This window comes from Vombatus ursinus, unplaced genomic scaffold (assembly GCF_900497805.2).
Source record: "Vombatus ursinus unplaced genomic scaffold, bare-nosed wombat genome assembly UNPS02014791.1, whole genome shotgun sequence".
In the NCBI taxonomy this organism is placed as follows: domain Eukaryota; kingdom Metazoa; phylum Chordata; class Mammalia; order Diprotodontia; family Vombatidae; genus Vombatus; species Vombatus ursinus.
The window spans coordinates 2243185-2268597 of NW_020954569.1; the positions used below are offsets into that span (position 1 = coordinate 2243185).

Below are 25413 nucleotides of genomic sequence, written 5' to 3' on the forward strand. Positions count from 1 at the left end.
TGGTACCTTTGGTGTGATTTTATTGGCATGGTTATTCTCTTCACTGATGTAGATGGCAAACCCATCCACATTCTCTCATCCTGTATGGTCTAAATATTCCTGTGAATTCTCTCTCGTGGAGAATTCAAGGGAGGTCTTCCTATTGTTCTTATTTGTTAGGGATACCGTTGTTCTATTCTTTGCCTCCATGTGTTGTTCTTGATTTGACTACTGCAGTATTGCTTTGCATTATTATTTCATTTTCTGTGCACATGAATTTTGTTTTTTCAACGAGGCTGTACATTCCTTGAGGCTAGGACCATATCTTCTTTTTATTCTCATTGTACCTAATACAAAGTTTGCACAAGGTAGATACTTGTTGATATGTATCAAATGAAAGAATGAATTCAGTCTTATGCTTATTTGGTGGAGTTTTAGGATTCTAAAAACAAATGTTCCCTTATTGACAACATTTTCCTGTTATACACAGATAGAGGATAAAAGCCAATTTCTTCATGTGACTCAGCTAAATGATTGGACTGGGCTGTAAATTTCCTTTCTAATATGGTCTCCCTGATGATAACATTTGATAAATGTGATTTAAACCTCCCAGAACTCTCAAAGATTGATTTGCAGAGATAAAAAAAAATAATAATGGCGGTAACAACAAAAAAAACCCTTAGTTTACAAACATTTTTGTAATTTCTTCAGTCTTTATCTGTCATTGAATATATATAGCAAGAGGTGTGCTAGCAGTGCTATGGATAATGTTAACTGTATTTTCTTTTTATTTTTTCTTGCAAGTTTTATTTGCTTGAAGCCTGATTTATTTTGTGTCTGTCTTAATTCTTTGCTGGGAACTTGATCCAGTGCTAATATTAATGGCCTCCATAAACATTTTAAATTTATTGAGACTAATTTATTGTTTCTATTCACTTATATATACTTTTGTGTTATATATAGGTACTTTTCTGTATTTTTTTTAAAGTGTTAGTATCTTTTATATAACATGACCATGTAGAGTATTTTTAGCCTCAGTTCCTTTTAAAATCATATAAAGCAGGACTTCTTAAACTTTTTCCACTCATGACCCCTTCAGCACTTCTTAAACTGTGGGTCACGACCAAACTGGCTTCATTACTATCCAGAGCAGCTTAAGAGATTCAGTGAAGAAAAATATCATAATGAAAAATTAAATAATGATGGGCAAGCACACATATCAACTTTGATGTCTTTGTTAAGCAATATGGGTTCACACCAACTACCCAATTGTTCTAAATTGACTGTAACTTAGAAGTTGTTGGCTCCTTATTGGGCTATTGAAAGCACCCAACAGTGTATGGCCCCTAATCAATTTCCATTCCTTCCAAGTGTAGTACATGCAAAATAATCAGTACCTGTTTGTATTATTTTTTTAAACTATAAATAGTTTTGGAGTAGTATTAGTAAGTCATAGCTAGTCGTAGTTAGAACTCTAGTGGTAAGAGAAATTTCTACAAATCCAGTTCAAATACCAAACCCAGAAGAGGGAATGAAAATATGAAAGTAGTGTTGTCCCATTTGGCTAGAGATTCCCAAGATACTCAAGGGGTTCATTACCAGATTTGTGTAAATGGCCCCATCACTTTGCCAAAATTACGTGGGCAAGTAGAAGCAAGATTGTAGATTTCAAAACAAAACTCTTGAATTTCAGGTCGGAAAATGTGGTCAACTGAAACAGTCTTCCTGTAGGGCTGAATTTTTCTATTTTAAGCAAAAAGAAGAAAACAAAAGTAGTCTTCAAGTATCTTAGAAGGTGAGCTATCACATATATTATTATTTTTAGTTAGTATGTGTATATGAATTTATATAATAATAATAATAATAACAACTAGCTCTTTACATGTATTATCTCATTTTGTTCTTATGATAACCTAGTAAGGTGGTGCTATTATTATCATCCTCATTTTTCAGATGAGGAAACTGAGGCTGTGAAAGATTAAGTGACTTGTTCAGGGTCACACAGGTAGGAGGTATCTCAGACAGGATTTGAACTCAAGTCTTGCTGATTCTAGGTTCACACTCTATCCATCCTATCACCTAGTTGGCTAAGCAATATCTTTCTAAGTATGTACATATATAACTTTTATTCACTTAACACTGGATAGAGAGAGCATTGTGTCATTCTCACTAAATAAGTTGCATGTTAATATTGTCAGATTCAGCATAAAAATGGTCTTAAAATATTAAAACAGTTTTACATTATTTGGTTACATTAGTACTACTAATAGTAACCATTAAAACATCATTTTAAAATATTTACCTCAAGGGTTCCACTAAGATTTAATTTAAAATGAAGTGTTCCAACCCTCAGAAAAAAAAAAGGGAAATAAATCAGTCACGTGTTATGTGCTAACAATATGTCTGACACTGTGCTAAGTGCTGGGGATACAAAAAAGAGGTAAAAGGCAATCACTACTTTCAAGCAACTCACAGACTAATGGGGATAACAATATGCAGACAGCCATATACAAAAAAAGCTTTATACTAGATAAATTGGAAATGATCAATATAGGGAAGGCACTTGAATTAAGAGGGATTAGGTAAGGCTTCCTATAGAAGGAGGAATTTAATCTGGGATTTGAAAGAAACCAGAGAAGCCATAGATTGATGAGTCAGGAGGGCATTGCAGTCATAGTAGAAAACCAGTGAGAATGCCCGAAATAGGAAGATGGAAGTGTCTTGTTTGAGGAACAGGAAGGAGGTCCTTGTCACTGAATTGTAGAGGAAATGACAGTGGGGAGTAAGAAAGTTGTAAGAAGACTGTAAAGGGCTTTAAGACCGAATAGAGGATTTTGTGTATGATCTTGGAGATGTTAGGGAACCACCAGAGTTTATTGAGTAGAGGGGTGACATGTTTAGACCTATGTTTTAGGAAAATCACTTTGGCAGCTGAATGATTGGAGTAGGGAGAGGCTTGAGGCAGACAGACCCAGCAGCAGGGTATTGCAGTGTCAGAGGAGAGGAGGGGAGAGAGGTATGGAAGAGATGTTTTAAGGTAAACTAGACACACATTGGCAACAGATTAGAGGTAAGGGGTGAGAGAAAGTGAGGCGTTGAGGATAACACCTAGGATTTGAGCTTGGGTGATTGGGAGGTCTTTGGTGCCCTTGACAGTAACAGGAAGTTTGGAAGGGGAGAGGGTTTTGAGCGAAAGATGAGTCCACTTTGGGACATGTTGAGTACAATATATGATATAATAAGAATTAATTGTTTCAGTTATGAATGAAAGTAAAATTATAATGAAATATGATTATGTGGGGTTGACCACATTCACTTGTGGGTCACATTTCAGTCTTTGTGACACGTTCACTCTTATCATTCCAAGTTCTAGGTTAGTTCAGGGTATGTTTAAATATATCCTCATTAGTTACTAAAATGTAACATCTCTATCCTTAATCAATTAAGTGTCTTTCCCATAAGTGTTATTCATGTCTTCTACAATTAAATAAATATTAAAGTTATTGCCTAAATAATTTATTAACAATGTAATCAGCAATAACCCAGAAACAAATAATTATTTGCTATAATTTATCTGTAAGAAAGATCACAGTAAAAGTCACTTCAGCCATCACTGCAAACAACTTTTGAAAATACAGTCCCGTCATTCATTTTGCTTAGAATGCCAGGTAAGGTGTCTTCTCAGGAATTCTCTTCATATTCTATGCAGTATGATGGTTAAAACAATTCCATCACGAAAGAAGTTCTCTATATCTTCTTTTTCTCTCTTTTCCAGGTTCTCTCATGCCATCGCTCTTAACAGTTTCTCCAGATTTTCTCCTTATAAAATTCTCTTTATAATGTTTCTTCATAATATAAAATTTAAATAGTTCTAAGAAAGTTTTTCCTCATCTTTCTTTTCTACAGTTTCCTTCAAACTTCTAATTCTCTTTTCTTTTGTCTCTCAAAAACTTCCAGCTCAATTGCCAACTCTTCAGCCTTTTATCTGGCATTTAAAGCTATGGTAATAGTAATTGTAAGAGAAGCTACTGGAACTGGTGTTACAATAAGGTATGTGTCATTTTGAAGTATAAGTTTTGTCAACATTTGGTTATTTGGCAGTACCTCTCTCCCTCCTCAGATCATTTTCTGTATTTTGTCTCAGTTGATGCATAAACCCCTTGAGGGGAAGGACAGTCTCATTTTAGTCTTTGTGACCCCAGCATCTAGCATAATATCTTGCCCATTAATAACCAGTTAGTAAATATTTGTTGAATTAAACCTAAGTATGATGTTCATATAATTGTCTTTAAGACTGATACACATTTTCTTTTTTTTTTTTTCCCTCCCTTTCAGATAACCATGAATCTGCTGCTGTTTTTTATTTTGGGATTACTTGTTCATTTTGTGTTCTTTGTCTCCATCTTCGACATTTACTTTACTTCTCCCCTGGTACACGGTATGACTCCTCAACTTACTCCTCTGCTGCCTCCAGCTAGACGATTAGTGTTATTTGTTGCTGATGGCCTTCGGGCAGATTCCCTCTATGAATTAGATGAAAATGGAACTTCGAGAGCACCATTTATCAGGTAAGAGGCTTGACTAAAATGAAGCCTTTTCATGAAATTTGCCTATAGCACAAATACACAGTTAAAGATCATGTAGCCATTCTCATGTGGGTATAAGAGGTAGTAAGGATAGGTATTGGATACGTGATATTGGCATCTCATTATAGATTGATCTGATTCTCAGAGGATATTCTTTTCTTCTAACAACTTTGCATATGATTTAAGCATGTTGTTCTTCCAGGTGAATTTTGGTTACATGACTCAAACTGAAACATTTTCTTGGATTTTCAGGTATAGGAAGGTTTAAGGGGTCTGCCAACCTCACTTTCAGGTTACTCCTCAGCCTGCTAATTGACTTGTTCCCATATTTCATCTTATAACACCAAGCTCTGGAATAATGCAGAGTTATGTTTGAATACTTTCTTTTTTAATTAATACAATTTTAATCTCTTGTTAATCAGTTGTCTAAAATTTCTTCACCAGCTCATTCAATATTATTTAAAATAAACTGGAGATGCCGTTTCTTGTCTCTCTCTGTTAAATTCCTTAATCGCCTATGATTAAATAAGTATTAAATTATTAAATATACAGTTTACTAACAACCGAACTTAATAATAAGGGTATAAATAATTATAATATTTTGTCCATTAGAAAAATCATATCCTGATGTACCTCAAACCCTTACTATAATAGCAGATGACTTCTCTTCACTTCTGGAAACACAGTTTCACTTTTAAGTTCACTAAAGAAATGGATTAAAGTATCTCTAGAATTCTCTTCATATTTTTCCTTAAGATATGAGTTAAACTCAGTCTTTTAGGAAATGTCATATTAGTTTTTTTTTCCTGTCTTCTTTTCAGCCTTCAGAAGAAGCAGTCTCTTCAGCTTCTGTCAAGCTATTCTGCTTAATAATCTCTTTCAAGATTCCTCATAAAATTTTCTTTATAATGTTTCTTGACTATTCTTATAAGAAAGAAAATTTTCCTTACCTTTTTCACTTTTTCCATGTTTAGCTCATAGAGCTTCATAAATCAAAAACCTGGACTCTGGTCAACTCCATAGGGAGACCCACCTCATAAATGACAATTATAGCTATGTTCCCCCCTCCCTGCCCAACCTCTAGCACAAACTGCCTTTTCCTGGAACATTCCATTTGGTTCTTAAAGCTATGATAAAGGTGTCTATACCTTCTATGAAAGAGCTTATTGAAACACGTGTTACATGCATAAATAAGTTGATATAATAAATATTCTAATTACCAAATTTTGTTTTTTGTTTTTTTAATAATAATAATAACACTTATAGAATACCTACTTTGTGCTTGTGCTAAGTGATTTGTAAATATTATCTCATTTTGGTTCTTGCAAGAACTCTGGGAAGTAGGTACTGTTATTATCCCCATTTTACTGTAGAGAAAACTGAAGCAAACAGAGGTTAAGGGACTCACCCAAGGTCACAGAGCTAGTAAGCATATGATGAAAAAAGATAAAATTTAAAGTAAGACTTAAAGAAGTATAAACACTCTTAACCCCCCCCCCAAAAAAATTCTCAATTCCATGGGACATGTGTTGCAACTGCATTTATTATAAGAGAAATGAACATGCATGTGGAACTCTATGCCAAGTACTAAGGAGTTGACATTTCAGACAGAAGCCTTGCATATTTATGAGTCTCAGTAAGGGTGGGAAGGTGGGGGGGGCAATTCCCTCCTAACTGGGAGTAGCATGGGAGGAGGAAGGGAGCAGTAGGGTGGGGAAAGGATTAATCCCCTCCGAAAGGAGAGGAAAATTGTGAAAAAAGGCAGGGGGAACATGAGTGAGTAAATTGGCAAAAGCAGCATTCATTTCCCTTGGGAACTGGTCTGCTTATCTACCAGGGTCCCATCTATACAAATAGTTTCTCAGTCTGGTGCAGACTGACTGGCGCCTGTCTTGTAGCAGGTTCAACCCTCAAGGGCACACAGGGAGTTTAGCTAGGGGTGAAAATAACAAATTATGTCAGCTCTGGAGGGCTTTATCCTTGACTAGTTCAGGGCTTCCTGCATATTCTGGGTCCAGTATGGCAACTCAAGAAGATAGGTTAAGTTGGCTTCAGGGCAACAATACTCATGTGCCTTCCTCATTAAGCTATCATCCTTGGTTAATCTATCTCTGGTTTTATTTTGCTTTAAGAGATACTTTTGTAGTGGTTGTTCTTTTTCCAATTAGTAGTAGATTGCTTCTTTGCAAATCTTTCTTATTGACTAATCCAACTTCTCTCTTGGCTTTTAAAACTCAAGCATATTTAAAAGTTAATTTTCATAACTTCCTTAAAATTATTAACTACTCCAATAGGCTCTAACTACCTACTGAGCCAGCTTCTTTAAAATGTTGTACTTTTTTTCCTTTTCTTTTAAATTAAAAAAAAATTCTCAGAATAGTTTTTAAACAGATACTCCAGTTTCTCTACAGCAATATTGGTTTATAAAATAACTTAAATATTCTGTTTGTTATTTTTGTTGCATGTTTTTCCATGTCTCATGGAACTATGATTTTTTTTTTTTTGGTTAACAGTGTTTATATTTCTTTAAGTCTTGCTCTAAATTTTATCTTTTTTATCATATGCTTACTAGCTTTGTGACTTTGGGTAAGTCTCTTAACCATCCTTTGAAAATTCACAAGAAGGTTGCCGTCACCCTTATTGCAAGAAGAACTATTCTCATTCCATGTATCTTGGAGTTATTTAAGTTTTTTAAAACACTGTAGTAATCCCTGGTGGGCTGCTACTATGTTGGCTAAAAGTTGGGAAGGATTAAGTTTTATTTGAAAGAACACAGGATTTATAGGCAGGAGATCCACATTTTGGTTATACTCATTGTCTCAAATTCCAATAAACAGTTATAAATGAGCTTAAGGTACAATCAGGAAGGTGAACACTTAGAAGGTAAGCTTGAGAAGCCTGAAATTATTTAGAAGAATAGATTATTTAAATGATTATGCATTGACTTTTTAAAAATTGCTTGCTCATAGGTTGCTTTTTGTCCTTTGTTCTTGAAGAGGACCATGACATCAGGGAGGTGATGCCATGCCATGCAAGTGAATTAGACTTAAGTGAGAGAGGACTGTGCAAAGTCATCAGCCTCATCTTCTCCTCCAGAGCCATCTGGGTCCAATGGCCAGATATAGATCAGGAGAACTGGAAATGGCCCAGGATGCCAAAAATTTAACATTTTCTAAATACCCAAAAGATTAAATCAACTTGTTTTTTTCTATATGTAATACTTTTAATAATACATTTACTATTATTTTAGGAATATAATAATGCATAAAGGTAGCTGGGGTATTTCTCATACTCGTGTACCCACTGAATCCAGGCCAGGACACGTGGCACTGATAGCTGGTTTTTATGAAGATGTCAGTGCAGTTGCTAAAGGTATATCTCTTCAAACAATTTTTAAAAATTTAACTCTTTCAAATTGAACTCAAAGAATATTTGTTGAATATTGTGGTAAACCCCAAAGTTAAACATTAGTTTTGGAATTCATGCTCAAATATTTTAAAAGATTTGCGATTTCATCATTGTGGGAATTTCCTCCACACATGCATATTGCAACTCTTGCATCATTTAGGAGATAGGTTCATATGTTGCTATAACCAAAAAGAAATGACTACCTAAAGATCAATCTTCTGGAGAAAAGTGCCCCTAATTTAACTAAGTTGGTTCTCAGAAGACATTTTCTAGTCCTTTATATCATGATTGCATATTGTAGTGATCACAGTAATTTCATAAAACAGAAATAAATGAAATTCATTTCTAAAGAATTTCTTGGTGTAAAATCTCATTATTTTGTTTTTAACTTGATCCATTCCCAGAAACATATAAATCACTAATTTTTGCCTTTTTCCTTCTAGAAAAACAATGTCACTATGATTAGCACATTTCTAAAACATCTCTGCTAAAAAGTTTTAGCTCTCATTATATACAAATTTTCAATGCTGCATTGTCTTAGTTCTTTCCTTCAAGTCTTCGGAAGTGATTCTGTGTATTAATGAAAGCTAAAAGAGCTTTTATGTTTCCTTTTACTTCCTACCCCTAACAGTCCTTGCTATAACTTATAATAGAGTTTACTTGAGATATGTGTCTGTGTTGTTCACTGTTGTCTTTTTTTTTTAAATTATAATTGCTTGTAGGGTGGAAGGAGAATCCTGTGGAATTTGATTCTCTTTTCAACGAAAGCAAATATACTTGGAGCTGGGGGAGCCCAGATATTTTACCTATGTTTGCTAAAGGTAAGAGCCATTTACTGTAATTTAGTGTTTATTTCAGAGGGAAATAAACAATGTAATACTTGTTTTAATTCATATATTTAAATTTGGAAGCTCCTTGAATACTAGAACTCATTCGTCATTGCCTCTGGGTGCATAGTACAGTGCTTTGTGTATAGTAGGTGATTAATAAGTATTTCTTGAATTGAATTTTCCATTTCATAGACAAACCTATTGTTAGGCTCTATATTAATTCTTTTTAAAAAATTTTTTTAAATTCATTTTGAACTTAAATACAAAACGAGAAAAGAGAACATTTCCATGTACACAGTAGAACATAAAGAGAGAATTCAATATAAAACCATAAATTTCCATTTCAGATTGTTCACTTTTTTTTGAAAAACTATGTACTTAATATTATTATTTTCATTGCCACCCAGCTTTTCTGTACTTCCTTCTAAGTTTTCTTTTGTTCTCAGCTATGTGCTTTTTATTTTTTTTCCTCCCTCCTTCTCTCTCCACCTTGCCCTAGAGAAACCTACAATTAAACATGAATACACACACACACACACGTATATTTACCTATATACATACATATATACACTTACATATGTACATATACATAAAACCATATTGAACATACTTCTAATTATGAGTTCTTTCTCTGGAGACAGATAGTATCTTCCTTCATAGGTCTAAGTTGTTCTCTAGTTTTGTAAAATCAACCAGCTCATCATTTCTTACAGCACAGTAGTATTCCATCACAATCAAATGCTACAACTTGTTTAGCCATTCCCCAGTTGAAGGGCATCTATCATTTTAAGCAATCTGAAAGGTGTAAGATGATATCTTGAAGTTGTATTAATTTGCATTTTTCTCATTGATAATGATTGAGAGCATTTTTTCATATTACCATATGTAGTTTTGATTTCTTCATTGAAAAACTGCATTTTTAGATCCTTTGACCATTTATCAGTTGGGTAATGACTCATATTCTTACAAATTTGACAAAGTTCTTTACATATTTGAGAAATGAGAGCTTTATCTAAGAGACTGTTTATGAATTCCACCCCCCCCCCATTTTCTGCTTTCCTTCTGATCTTGGCGTCATTGGTTTTATTTGTATAAGAACTTTCCAATTTAATATAATCAAAATTATCCATTTCCCACCTCACAATGCTTTCTATATGTTGTTTATTATTCATAAATTATTCTCCTATCCATGAGTCCAATAAGTAATATGTTCCATGTTCTTCTAATTTACTTATGATGTCTCCCTTTATATCTAGGTCATGTATTCATTTTGACCTTATCATGGTACATGGTTTAAGATGTTGATCAATGCCCAGTTTTTTCCAAACTGCTTTCCAGCTTTCTCAACAATTTTTATCAAATAATGAATTCTTATCTCCAAAACTTAAATCTTTACATTTGTCAGACACAAGGTTGCTATAATCTTTTACTACTGTGTGTTGTGTATCTACTCTGTTTCACTGATCTATCCCTCTATTTCTTAGCCAGTATTAGGTAGTTTTGATATTTCCTGCCTTATAATATAACTTGAGGTCTAGTACTGCCAAACTTCCTTCCTTTACATCTTCCATGTTAATTCTAAAGATCCAATCTTGGATACTTATAATTCTCTTGTATTCTCTTTGTTCTTCTGAAGAGGGAAAAGTTGTTCAATGTTTGTTTTCTAAGAGGATCAATGAAATCACAAGGTGATGCCTTGATTTGTGCATGAATTGGATTTAAGTGAGATAGAGTTATACAAAGTAAAGATAAAAAGTCAGGTAATTAAGACCTAAATATTACTGAGTTTGGAGAAAGCTAAAAATTATATCTTTGAGATTTATTAGACTGAGAGTAAGACAGATTCCAGGCAAGTAGAATCTTGCTTTCTTTTCTTTCCCCGGTGCTGAGTTGGAGTACTGTCACCATCCCTTTAGCTATGGCCCTTGTGATTTGCTGGAGCCCAGAGCTTGTTTAGCAACTATCTAGTAGGTTTACTCACTCTCTACCAATCAGAGTGTGAAATATTTCCCACTTATAAGTTGAGGGAAAGGCCAATATGCAGAACAATTTTACTGCTAGGTTTTGTGGGACATAAGGCAGAATTTTTTACCTATATGTTGACAACCTCTCTTAGGGATTTCTCTAGTACCTCATTTTCTTGTGTTAAGTGACCCTGGTCTCTTGAAGGCTGTCTCAGGAGAGCTTATGTTCTGGCAAAGCCTTCAACTACAGACTTGGGGATGTCTTTTGTCCAAAGATCAGGCTAGTAAGGTTCAAAGGGGTTCTCCTATAGGCATAAAGATTTATATGGGTAAAAACGACATGTAATTAATCAGCAAGTGTAAGTACATAGAACAGATAGATCACATTTTGTCTAATTTAGGAGACTTACTCATTAATTGAAAATTGATTTAACTCTCATGGAAAGTAGATACCTTTCAGATACCTTCATGTAGCCATCTGAAGCCAATCTATTCCCAGCCTATATCCCTGTCTCTTTAACTACCTGGGAAATTTGTATCCTCCAGAGGTGTGCTGGTGAATGTTGATGAACATGATACACTTTTAAGTTCGATCTGCATTATTAACATTTTTTCCATAACTTTCTTAAGTCTTAAGTCTGGACAATCAATAAAACAATCAAGCCTATTTGTAATGGTTAACATATTTCTAAAATGTCTCTGCTAAAAATTTTAATATTCATTTTACAGATGTTTGGGGTGTAAATTCTTCATGAGCTGGTATGAGCTAGCTCCAGCACACTCCTGGACTGTCCTTCTACTTCTTCCTTACTCATTCCTTATCTAAGTTCCTTCTCTTTCCCTTCCCTCCTTTCCATAGGAGAAAGTAGCAGTCTCCTGGTCTTCAACTTCTACAGAAATCTTATTATTTTTTTCTGCCTATCTTCAACATTCTGTCTGGACCCCTAGGTTCCAATTTTAATTCATTGTTTAGGTAAGGACCCAGAGTATTTTTCTTTCTACTTATGGGGTATCTCTCACACATTATCAACTAAATTCCTAATAATTACTTTAATTCTGTCCTATAACATATGTAAATATAATTACAAAGAAAAAAACCCTGCTATGTAGAAGACAAATCAGACATGATCTGGTTGATCTCAGAGGGCAGTTTTGGGACTGCTAGAAGGAAGTTATAAAGAGACAGATTTTGACTAAATATGAGGAAAAATTTCACAACTTCCAAAAATAGAATGGCCCTCCTCATGTGAAAGAAAAATCATCTTTGTTCCGAATTTAGCTAAAATCTGTCAGAGACAGATTATTTTATAAACAGTTTCCTTGGAGAAGAGTTTCTGGCCAACAGATTTTGCCTTGCTAATCAGAGAACTCTGCCTAAAGAAACTTCTAATTCATATTTATAATTATGAAATCAAGATAAAAAAATCCATATCAACAAAAAAAAAACCCAGAAGTACACAGTGTAGTTTTAAGTACTTTATTTGAAATATTTAACTTGAAAAGAACAATAGTATAAATGTCCTTGGGAATATCTGGTCAAGAATTCTAAATTCTCTAGGTATTTAGGTCACTCCCAAATTGTAATCTGGACATTCATTCAAAGGAGACCAATAACCAAGGGAGACTAGGTTAAGGGTACTCTTACAACACTAATTCTTAATTTTTTCAACAGAAAACAGGCCTTGGTGCTATAGGCTTCCACATTCATAAAGTAGTTAGTTCCCCACCTAGAGAATGGTTCTTTGGGTAAAATCTTGATGGCCAATTGTCCACAATGTTATATAGAGAATATTTCTGCTAAAGCATGTATTATGCTTTTTCTTTCTTTTCCTGTTTTTTTATTTTCATGGGTAAAGTATAATAATCTTTAGTGTGTTACAACTATTGTCCATGGTCACAACATATGACCACCTTGAAGATCACCAGGCTAAGTAAGATGAAGTTTTAAAATCTGTCTCTTTATATGGGGCATTCCTTTGGGTAAACCTCTCTCCAGAAAACTGTCCCTTATAGGTTCTTGTACAGACCTTGTGCAGAGTATTGCTGTACTGCAGTCCTGTTTCTTCTGGAACCTAGTATTATTTCTTAATAGTAGCTAAAGTTCTTGTTTTTTTTTCCCTAAGGTTTCATTTCCTCTTGTCATCATTTCAATCTACCCATCTCCCAGATAACCCATATTCAATCCCTGGAACACTGCTACATTTCTTGTAGAGGAAACATGGCATTGTGGTTGGTGTGCCAGACTTTAGGTCAGGCAGATCTGGGTTCAAATCCAGCTATTGACACTTACTAGCTATGTGAAATCTCTTCACCTCTTTCAACTGAGCTTCTGACTCTGTAAAATGAGCATAATAATAGTACCTACCATTCAGGGTTGTTGTGAGGATCATATAAGTTAATGTCTTTTTTAAAAAAATTAATTTATTTTGAATTCTCAACAATCACTTCCATAAGCCTTTGAGTTTTAAATTTTCCTCCCCCTCCCTCCCCACCTCCTTCCCCAAGATAGTGCGCAATCTGATATAGGCTATACATATACATTCCTATTAAATGTATTTTCACATTAGTGATGTTGTAAGTAAGAATTAGAACCAATAGGAGGAACCAACACAACAGAAGGAAAAAATAGCAAATAGTATGCTTCAATCTGCATCCAAACTCCAGAGTTCTTTCTTTGAATGTGGATAGCATTTTCCATCATGAGGCCTTTGGAGATGTCTTAGATCCTTGTATTGCCAGGAACGGTTAAGTTTATCAATATTAGTCATTGCACAACGTGGCTGTTACTGTGTACAACGTTCTCCTGGTTCTGCTCACTTCACTCAGCATCAGACTATACAAGTTTTTCTGGGTTTTTCTGAAGTCAGCCTGTTCATCATTTCTTATAGCACAATAGTATTCCATTACATTCGTATACCACAGCTTGTTCAACCATTCCCCAATTGATGGGTATCCTCTCAAATTCCAATCCTTGCCATCACAAAAAGAGCTGCTCTAAATATTTTTGTACATATGGGTTCTTTTCCCATTTGTATGATGTCTTTGGGATATAGCCCTAGAAGTGCTATTGCTGGGTCAAAGGGTATGCACATTTTTATAGCCCTTTGGGCATATTTCCAAATTGCTCTCCAAAATGGTTGGATCATTTCACAGCTCCACCAACAATGCATTAGTGTTCCAATTTTCCCACATCTTCCCCAACATTTATCATTTTCCTATTTTGTCATGTTGGCCAATCTGATAGGTGTGATGTGGTACCTCAGAGTTGTTTTGATTTGCATTTCTCTAATCAATAATGATTTAGAGCATTTTTTCATATGACTCTAGATATCTTTAATTTCTTCATCTGAGAACTGCCTGTTCATATCCTTTGACTATTTATCAATTGGGGAGTGACTTATATTCTTATAAATTTGACTTAATTCTCTATATATTTTAGAAATGAGGCCCTTATCAGAGACACTGGTTGTAAAAATTCTTTCCCAATTTCCTACTTTCCTTCTAATTTTGGTTGCATTGGCTTTGTTTGTGCAAAACCTTTTCAATTTAATGTAATCAAAGTTATCCATTTTGTATTTCATAATGTTCTCTATCTCCTGTTTGGTCATGAATTCTTCTGTTCTCCATAAATCTGATAGGTAAACTATTCCTTGCTCTTCCAGTTTGCTTATAGTATCAGCCTTTATATCTAAATCATGAACCCATTTTGACTTTGTTAATGTCTTTTAAAGTGTTTCACAAACTTTAAAGAATTATTAAGATTTTTGCCAAGCAATGAGTCTCAAACTCAATAGATAAGTAGCCAAAGTACATGATTCATGGAAAGGTAAGAAAGGATCAGTTTACATAGTACTTTAAAAGGTCAAAGGATTTCATATTTGAACCTGGAGAGAATATGGAGCCGTGGAATTGATTGCACAGGGGGATTGACACAGACTTGTGCTTCGGGAAGATCAGTTTGACGGTCGCATGGAGGATGAACTGGAGTGGGAAGAGAGTTGGGACAAAAGCACCAAGCCGCCATCTATTACCATAGTCTAGGTGTGAGATGCTGAGGCCTGTGTCAAGGTGCTGGCAGTGCCAGAGGAGAAAAGCAGTTGTGAGGGGCGGCTAGGTGGCTCTGTGGATGGAGCACCAGCCCTGGATTCAGGAGGACCTGAGTTCAAATCCTTCCTCAGACATAACACTTACTAGCTGTGTGACTCTGGGCAAGTCACTTAACCCCATTGCCTAGCAAAAAAAAAGAGAAAAGAAAAGAAAAGAAAAGCAGGTTTGTGTGAGAGATATTACAAAAAAGTACAAACAATAGGACTTAGAAACTGGATGGATATGAGGGAGGCATGAAAGAGAATGAAGAGTTAAGAGTTATATCGAGGTTGCTAGCCCAGCTAGGTTGCTCAGAGAATAATACAGGACAGGAACAGCGAAGTTAGGAAGAGAAATAGGTTTTTGGGAGGAAAGATAATTCAGTTTTTGAAATGTTACATGTAAGATGTCAATGGAACATCCAGTTGGAGATAGGAAGCAGTTGGAGATATGAGCCTGGAGGTTAGGGAAGAGATGTTAAGGCTTGACAAACACATCTGAAAATCATCTTCATAGAGATGATAGTTGAATGAGAGCTGTTGAGATCAACAAGTGAAATTGTTTAGAGGAGAAAGGAAGAGAATCCAGTACAGAATTCAGGGGACACCCACAAATAACAAGTATGACCTGTATGAAGATCCAGCAAAGGAGACTAATGATTCCATCAGACAGGAGGGAGAACCAGGAGAGAGTAGTGTCAAGGAATCCTAGACAGAGGATGTTATCAAGGAGAAGAGAGTGACCAACAGTGTCAAAGGCTGTAGAAAGGTCAAAAATGATGAGGATTGAGAAAAGGTCATTGGATTTGGTAATTAAGAGATAACTGAGGTAGTTTCAGTTGAATGATAAGGTCAGATGTTAGATTGTAGAGAGTTAAGAAGGGAGTAAGAGGAAAAGAAGTAGAAATATTGATTGTAGGCAAGTTTCTCAAAGAGTTTTACTAGAAAAGGGAAAAAAAGATAGGATGATAGCAGGGATGGATGGATCAAGGGAGGATTTTAGGATTGGAGAGACATGGGCATATTTGTAGGCAGTAGGGAAACAACTAGTAGATAGGGAAAGATTGAAAATAAATGAGAATGAGGATGATAGAGCAAACAATATGCTGGAGAAGACAGAATGGAATGGGATCACATGTGCCCATAGAGTTTGCCTTGGTCAGAATAAGACCCACTTCTTCATGTGAAACAGATGAAGGAGGAGAAAGTGGAAAAAAGTACCTTACTAATATGAGATGAAGACGAAGGGACAAGAGGAAGTTCTCAGCAAATGATTGAAAGTTTTCAAAAGAAGAGTCGCAAACTATCAACAGTCTTATGAAACAGTGCTTTAAATCATCAATTTTGAAATATTACAAATTAAAGCATCCATAACATTTTATGTTACATCCATCCAAGTAGCGAAAACAGTAAAAGATGGAAATATTCAGTATTGGAGGGGCTACTGAAAGACAGGCATACAAATACTGTCTTGGTGTAGCTGTGAATTGGTGCAGCCTTCCTAGAACATTTTGTAATTAGGCAAGAAAAGTCACTAAACTATATAGCAATCCAATGCCTGAGCTTATGCCCCAAGGATTCAACAACAGAAAGAAGGGTTGCACACATACTAGAATATTTATATCAGCACTTTTGTGGTGTGAGAATATGGAAAAAAAGTGTGTGCACATTGATAGGTAATGACTGGACACATTGTGGTATATAAATGTACTAGAAATTCTGTAAACTATGAAGAGTATGAAGACTTAGAGAACATGTGAAGGCTTATGGGAACTGATGTCGAACCAGGTAAACAGTGTGCACAAAGACTCCAACAGTGAATGAAAGCATTATTAAAAGGTGGTTGAACTCTTTATCATGACTTAATTCAGTCCCAAAGAACTGATTATTAAATATACTTCCATCTCAGTACAGAGTCAAATATGGTATATTCTATCATTCATAGTCACTATGTTTGTTGGTTTTCCTGACATATTTTTTTTTATTGCACAGGAGGGTTCACTGGTTGGGGTTGGCTTAAGGGAAAATGATGAATGTTGTAAAAACAAAAAGCAACAATAAAAAAATTTAAATGGTCATCCAAGCAAACATATTTTGGCTCTGGGCAATAGTAAATCTTAAAATTTTATTTGAATTGCTGCTTTTTCCATCATTCCTTTAGCTATTCAAATTCTTAAGAGTTAGAAGAGACACTTAGTACCTATATTATTGCTTCCCTTGGAGGGGAAACCCTGGGCTTCTGAGAAATCCATTAACAAGGTATAAGTCTCAGTACTAACAGAGGGGACCTCCATAGTGGAAAAGGCACCACATTTGTCATGCAGAGCACCTAGTTTTATATCCTGGCTCTTCTTATTCCTTGTGAGATCATGGGCAAGTCTCTTAGAGAGACTTGGGCCTTAATTTCTTCAACTGTAAAGTGAATTGAACCAGATGATCTCTGAAGTCCCCTTCAGCTCTAAAATATAACTATATGTGATAAGATGTGACTCGAAGACCCTGAAAATGCCTTCTGTTTCTCAAAATGAGTGATGTCTAAACTACTCATCACTTAAGTTCCTAAAGTTTACAATTATAGATGGACTTTTAAAAGACTCTGCAAAGTGCATGAAGACACTTCATAGAGCATGTAGCACATGAACATAGTAGAGCATGCATTTTGTATTATTTGATATTATAATCAGTTCCTGATTATTGACATATAATTTATCCATCTCACAACATATACTACAATAAAGCCCAAAATATCCAAGGATATCATAAGCAAATCAGAGGAGAAGGGAAGGAGAAACCTCTTACAGTTATGGATAGGAGAGAGTTCTTGACCAAATGAGGACTAGAGTTGTTATGAAAGGTAAGAGAGACAATTTTAATTGCACAAAATTAAAACAATTTCCCCTTCCCCCCCATCAAAACAGTTAAAATTATGAGGGAAATAGTTTATCGGGAAAACATCTTTTGCAGCAAATTTCTCTGATAAAAGTCTGATACCCAAGTCATATATTGAAGTGATAGAAATATAACAAAGAACAAAATATTCCCCAATGGATAAATGATCAAAAGATCTGAACAGGAGGTTTTCAAAGAAGAAAAGCAAGCTTTTACCAAGCATGTGAAAAGCTCTTCTAAATCACCACTAATAAGAAAAACACAAAGTAATACAACTATGTGATTTGATCTTATTTCTACCAAATTGGCAAAAATGACAAAGGAAAATGACAGTTATTGAAGGGTAAGTGGGGGAACAGGCAGTGTTGGTGGATTTGGGAATTATTCCAACCATGCTGGAAAGCAATTTGGACCTGTAGCATAAAGTCACTAAATTGTATATCCCTCTGACCAATGATACTACTATTGGGGATATACCTCAAAGAGGTCAAAATCAGAGGAAATGGACCCGTATGTACAGAAATACTTTTTTTTCTTTTTTTTTTTTTTTTACAAAGCAGTATAAACACAGTGGATGCCCACTGATTGGGGAATAGCATCGCACATTATGGAATATGAATGTAATGGAATGTTAATATGCTGTAAGAAATGTTAAAAGGGTTGAATTCAGAGAAACTTGTATGACTTGTATGAACTGCTGCTTGGTAAAGTGAGCACATATAGTTTGTTGTCTTATTTCGAATTTTCCATCCCAGAAAATCTTTTCTTTGTTACTCAGGGCACCTACTTCATTCATTCATTCACTCGTTTGTTTATTTGGGGGGGTGGGAGAGGAAGGAAAGGAAAGGCATCCTCTGATTTTTAAAAGCCTGATTTTATTTTTGTAAGTATTATTAATATCTTTTATTTTTCTACACCATAGTTATTTCCCAATGTTTCCTACTCTTGCTATTCAACAAAGAAAAACAGTTAATCAAAAATGACTGACCAAGTAATTGCAACTTATAGAGAAGGTGATATTCTACACCCCAGTCTGATAGCTCTCTAGTGAGAAGAGGGAAGCCTGTTTCATATCTATTCTCTAGGACTAACTTTGATCATTTCAATTAATCAGAATTCAACTGCCTTTTGGTTTTGTCTTCATTTACATTATCATAGCCGTTTCTGTTGTGTTCTTGGGTGTTCTTCGCTCTATCAATTTATACAAATTTTTCTATGTTTCTCTGAATTTCTAATATGCTTCACATGTTTTCTAATATTTTTTTTAGCTTTTTCCCAGTCTATGGACAGCCACTTTGTTTCCTGTTTTGTTTTGTTTTGTTTTTTTCCTATCAGAAAGAATGCTGCTTTGATTATTTTGGTACATATGAGGCTTTTATTTCTATCACCTCCTTAGGATATCTGTCCATTAGTAGGATTGCTTGGTCAAAGGGATATGATGTCTAGTGACTTTTCTCTGTATATAACTCCAAACTATTTTCCAGAAACAATGAGCTACTTAACAGCTCCACCAGCAATATATTGGTGCCAGCACACTTTTAATAGCCCCCTCTGTGTAGTTTCTTTTTTGCCTACAATTTTCTTTTTTTGCGTGTGCCCACTGCTCAAATACCGCAGACTTAGTTTTTCTTAGGCTAATGTGAAAATAATTTAGGAAGGTACTCTATAGTGAAATGAGAACAAGATTTTTCTTATTTTTAAAGCATCAGATTGGCCTCAACCATGTTTCTGTATTAGGAGGAGCAATTGAAAGTTTGTTGTCATACTCATAGCAATACTTTTTGTCATGATAAGACCTTCAAACAAGGTGAGTACCCATTGATTGAGGAATGGATTAAAAAAAAACATGGTTTATGAATGTAATATTATTGTGCAGCAAGAATGATGACGAAAAGGATGTCAGAGGCATGCAAAAATTAAAATGAAGTGACACAGAACAAAGTAAGCAGAACTAGGAGAATGATATACTCAGTGACTACAAAAATGTAAATGAATAGATTGCTTAAAGGAAGTCAAGCTCAAGAATCTGAAAAGCCATTTTTATTTCTGGAGAACAGAGAGTGAATCATCCTTTTTTTCCTGTAGACAGAGAGGTGGAAGACTATCAAGACAGAATACTGTGTATGTTTATCAGGCATAGTCTCTGCATTGAATATTTTTGCTCATTACAAAAGAATGGGTGGGGTGGGGAAGTGAGGTGACAAAAGTCATCAGTAAAAGTCATTTTTCCAAAGAAAGTTGATATGTTGTTACATTATCAAGCAAAACCTAGAGAGATAGAATATCCATTTTTTTCTTTTTTAAAAAAATTATTTATTTTTAGTTTTCAACATTCATTTCCATAAGCTTTTGAGTTTTAAATTTTCTCCCCCTCCCTCCTCCCCTTCCCCCCTCCCAAAAAGGGCGTGCAATCTGATATAGGCTCTACATATACATTCATATTAAACATATTTTCACAATAGTCATGTTGAAGAAAAATTAGAACCAGTGGGAGGAACCATGAGAAAGAAGAAACAAAACAACAACAATAAAAAAGAGAGCAAGTAGTATGCTTTGATCTGCATTCAGACTCCATAGTTCCTTCTGTGGATGTGGATAGCATTTTCCATCATGAATCTTTTGGAGTTGTCTTAGATCCTTGCATTGGTGAGAAGAGCCAAGTCTATGAAAGTTAGTCTTCCCACAATGTGGCTGTTACTGTATACAGTGTTCTCCTGGTTTTGCTCACTTTAGTCAGCATCAGTTCATGTAAGTCTTTCCAGGTTTTTCTGAAGTCTGACTGCTCATCATCTCTTTTCTCTTTTTTCTTTTGTCATAAATTTATTTATTTATTTTTAGTTTTCAACTTCCATAAGATTTTGAGTTACAAATTTTCTCCCCATCTCTCCCCTCCCTCCACCCCAAGATGGCATGTAAATTGATATAGATTCAACATATACTTTCATATTAAATCTATTTTCACATTAGTCATGTTGTAAAGAAGAATTAGAGCCAATGGAGAAACCACGAGAAAGAAGAAACTAAAAAAAAAAAAAAAAAGAGGGAGAACAAATAATATGAATTGATCTGCATTCAGACTTCATAGTTCTTTTTCTGGATGTGGACAGCATTTATCATCATGAGTTGTCTTAAGTCCTTGCATTGCTAAGAAGAGATAAGTCTATCAAAGTTAGTCATTGCATAATGTGGCTGTTACTATGTACAATATTCTCCTGGTTCTGTGCACTTCGCTCAACATCAGTTCATATAAGTACTTCCAGGTTTTTCTGAAGTCTGCCTGCTCATCATTTCTTATAGCACAATAGTATTCCATTTACATTCATATACCACAACTTGTTCAACCATTCCCCAATTGATGGACATCTCCTCAATTTTCAATTCTTTGCCACTGCAAAAAGAGCTGCTATAAAGAATATCCATTTTTCTAAAAAAATTTTTTTTGCATATTCAGACACAGTATGCAAATACATTTATCTGATAAATCCTGATAAAATCAGTAAGAGTCATACTACTGAAAAAGGCCTGTCCTAACAGGATAAAGTGGCCTAAAAAAAAAATGACTAGTTAAATTCCCAATTTCTCACATTGCCCATTTAGGTATTTATAAAAAGAATCCTTTTCAAATATATGAAGATGTAGTTTATTATTCTATATCTTAATGAATCATTCTGACAGTTAATAGATGCTGATAATAGTAGTTGGAAATTTGATTCTATGTTTTTAATTCCCTTTTGTTCATTGAGGGTACTGGGATAATGTAATTTTGTTCTAATTTCTTTAGCATGTTATGGAACTTTTCTACTAGGAGAAAAGTCTTTAAAAGTACCTTCTAAAAGCAGTCATATCACAATTCAGATTCACATAATTAGTCTTTTAGTGGCACTGAAACACTTGGACATTCATTTCCCTGTAAGCAGAAAATTTGTGGTAGTTCACGTAGGCAGGGGTATGATCTTTGTAAGCACTAACTCTGGAACATTGACTTGTGCATCAAGAAGCCCTGAAGCTTGTATTATGCAACTGGGGTAACCAACAATTCAACAAAATTATATGGCCATAATGTAACAGGAACATTTTCCCTTTAGAAACCACTTGCAGAAATAATGGAGCCAGCCTGCTTTAAAGGCCCAAAGCATTAAGAATTCTATCCAATGACTACAGAATTTCATTACCTTTCTCCTTACACTCCCAATTCAAAATTCCCCAGATATCTAAAATTTCAGTTGCGATTGTTTTTATCTCATCTACCTAAAAATATGTTAATATATTGTTATTAATTCAGAGACAGAATCTTCTCTTACCCCCATGTTATATTGTTCACTGAGAGCCAGAGTTATGAGTTTGAATTTTCCCAAAAAATTTTTCCTGATTTAGATTTATGGAGACCAACAGTTATATGTCTGAAATTTCTTCAGAAATCTTTTCCTAATTTTAATTTATGGAGACTGACAGCATATTGATTAGGCATGTAGTGATCTATTGACAACTTATTTACCATAATAGCTATGTATGGATATTTTTATTCACAATTATTAAAAACTTGTCATCTTACCACTTAGTTAACATATCTTCCTTGTGTCTTTTTAAAAATCAATACTTTTTTCACATTAGACATTTCTCAATATATTTTTCATCTCCCTACTGAAACTTCACTTGTTACAAAGGAAAACAGTTAAGTGAATGACCCACAAAGAAGTCAGATCTGACAACATATGCTTCATTGTGCACTCTCACTTTTATGTAAAGAAGAGGGGATGTGTTTGATCCTTTGTTTTCCAGGACCAAAATTGTTCATTGCATTTAGAGTGTAACTGTCTTGTAGTGTTGTTTTTAGTTTACATTATTTTAATCATTATTTATATTTTTCTCAGATGTTTTGCATCTCATCAAAAAAGTCTCATATTTCTCTGAAGTTTTCATTGATCATTTTCTGGTATAACAATCTTCTATTAATTTGCATGTTATAGTTTATTCAGCAATTCCCCATTGGATCAGCACTCATTTTGTATCTAATTTTTTTGAGTTTTGCTGACACAAGAAGTGCTGCTATGAATACTTTATTAAAGTTGGGACATTTCTTTTCCTCATCATGTAACTCTTTGGGTAATATATGCCCAGTAGTGACATTACTTGGTCAAAGGTTATAAATAGTTTAGTGACTGTTCTTACATAGTTCAAAATTGTGTCCAGAAAGTTTGGACTAATCCATAATTCTGCCAAGAGTGTGTTGAAGCATGTTGGTATACCTGTTTCTCTTAAGCTCTCTAAAGACAGTGTTTGTGTTTTTTATCACTTTTGCCAATTTGGTGGGTATGCAGTGAAACTTCCAAGTAGTTTTCATTTCCACTTACTTTATTACTAGTGATTTGGAACATTTTTTCTCAGGGTTACATCTTTTCTCCTTTTATATGTTGGGAATGGCTCTTAAAAGTCATATATTTACATTAATTCCTAATATATCTTGGATATATAGGGTATGTTTGACACCAAGTTTTTTGCCCCAATTTACAGTTTCTGTTTCTTTCCTAGTTTCATTGATTTCATTCTTGCAGAAGTGTTTCAATTTCATGTAATTGAAATTATCTTTTATCTGATGATTCTCTGTTACCCAATTTTTAAAGAATTCTCCCTCTAACCATAAATTTGAAAATAACTTCTTTCCATCGTCCTAATTATTTTTAACAGTGTGACCATATATTTAGAGTGCTTATCCCTTTAGAACATAATTCTTAAAAAAGTATACCTGTAGAATTGTGCTAGGAGAGTGACTAGATTGTTTAAAAACCAGTGTAGTAATTAAATATAAAATTACATTTTCATCCCTTAATTGTGTTTGGAATTATCTGGTGCTTTCTTTATTCCTTGTTCTCATAGAAATCATGTGACCTAGAGTTGGAAGATTAGCTAGAGATTAACTAATCTAACCTTTTATGTAATCTAGCCCTTTCTTTTTACAGATGATGAAATTGAGAGTCATAATGGAACAGATAGTTGTCTGACCATAACTTAGTTACAGGCAAAGGTGAAACTAGAGCTATTGATTCATAGCCCAATGCACATTCTACACTAATGGTGTCAAACTCCAATAGAAATGGATCCCTGCTAACCACATATTGACTTAGAAGACTACAAATTTACATTGTTGTATTATCTTTTTATTTATTTTGTTAAATATTTCCCAAATACATTTTAATCTGATTGGCCACATTGTGAAGTATTGCAGTGAGTTACATACCTTTGCATACCATTGGTTTGCCTCTCTATTCTTCGTTAATAATAATTATAAAAATAAAAACAGAATTAGGAAAATTCACTAAATCCATGGGTAATAAAGCTGGAATATTTAAATTTTTTTCTGCCTTTAGGTATCTCAAGAATTAAATCCACACAGTACATTTTAGATGTAAAAATCCTAAAGAGCATAGATTATCTTCAGATTCGTACTAATTTTATATCCGTTAAGTCCCATGAGTAGTTACAGGGCACATGTAATTGTGTTTTAGTATAGTTTTTGAGAATTTTAAAAAATTGCACAACTGTTTCCTTCAGGTGCAAGCGGAGACCATGTTTATATCCACTGTTACACAGCTGAAAAAGAGGACTTCGGTGCACAAGATGCAGCACGGCTTGACACCTGGGTTTTTGACCAGGTTAAGGTGAATAGAATTTTATGTTATTTACTTTTACATACAGTACAACCGAAGGGAGTATTTTCAGACTTGTAAGCTAATATTTGTAGTCCAATGTACTGTTATCTGTTCTGTATCTAATCATGAATGCCATGTTAATTTAGTTTCTATTTATCATAAATGGATCTTAGAATGAGTATGAACTTCACTTATTAGAAAAATTGCAAGTTATTTCCTTCCATCCAATCTCTTCTCTTGAATCAGTCTTCATTGTTGTTGTTGTTGTTTTGTAATTTTTCAGTCATGTCCCACTCTCCGTGACTCCATTTGGGGTTTTCTTGGCAAATTCACTGCAGTGGTTTGCCATTTCCTTCTCCAGCTCATTTTACAGATGAGGAAACTGAGGCAAACCGGGTTAAGTGACTTGTTCAGATTCACCCAGCTATTAAGTGAAGTCTAAATTGATATTTTTCAAAAAACAAATCTGATCCTGTCATGCTTTCATTCAAAAGTCTTGGATGATTCCCTCTTGGCTCTAGGATAAAATACAGACTCCTCATCCTGGCTGGCCTTCAAGGCTTTTTACAATCCATTGCCACTTTTCTAGTCTTACTTCATATTTTTTCCCATCATTGTCTCCATCCTTGTCAAACTAGTCAGTTATCTATCTGTTCTCTAAACAGTAGCAAGAATAGTAGGTGCCCTGTATCTGAAATATGTTCTTTCCTCACCTCTGCCTTTTGGATTTCCTGGTTTTCCTCAAAACATGGATCAAGTACTATTTCCTACATTAGGCTATTCCTAACTCTTTCTGTCCCCTCCCCAAACACCCCCCCTCCATATCCCGGTTATTAGTATACTCCCTTTTAAAATTTTTTTGTACATTTTTTCTATTTACATATTTGTCTGTATGTATATACATACATACATACACACACACACATATATACATCTATATATGTGTATATGTTGTATTTCCCTAGTAGCATGTAAAACTATTTGAGAGCAGTAACTATTTTTGTTTGTACCCCAGTATCACTTTG

The 25413-nt window shown here is 34.6% G+C and overlaps 1 protein-coding gene across 6 annotated transcripts in view; it reads left to right on the forward strand.

Moving 5' to 3' along the window:
* Nucleotides 1-25413, forward strand: part of PIGN (phosphatidylinositol glycan anchor biosynthesis class N) — a 225864-nt gene that overhangs the window by 37601 nt on the left and 162850 nt on the right. For 2 of the 6 annotated variants that reach the window (XM_027868738.1, XM_027868737.1), the window contains exons 3-8: nt 1673-1774; nt 3937-4029; nt 4315-4547; nt 7816-7937; nt 8696-8794; nt 24291-24397. In XM_027868738.1, coding sequence (XP_027724539.1) covers nt 4321-4547; nt 7816-7937; nt 8696-8794; nt 24291-24397 — 555 coding nt within the window. In that variant the 5' untranslated portion in view covers nt 1673-1774; nt 3937-4029; nt 4315-4320. Of the gene's footprint in view, nt 1-1672; nt 1775-3936; nt 4030-4314; nt 4548-7815; nt 7938-8695; nt 8795-24290; nt 24398-25413 lie in introns of those variants that run through there. The other 4 variants (XM_027868740.1, XM_027868739.1, XM_027868736.1 and 1 more) reach the window with 3 other exon arrangements.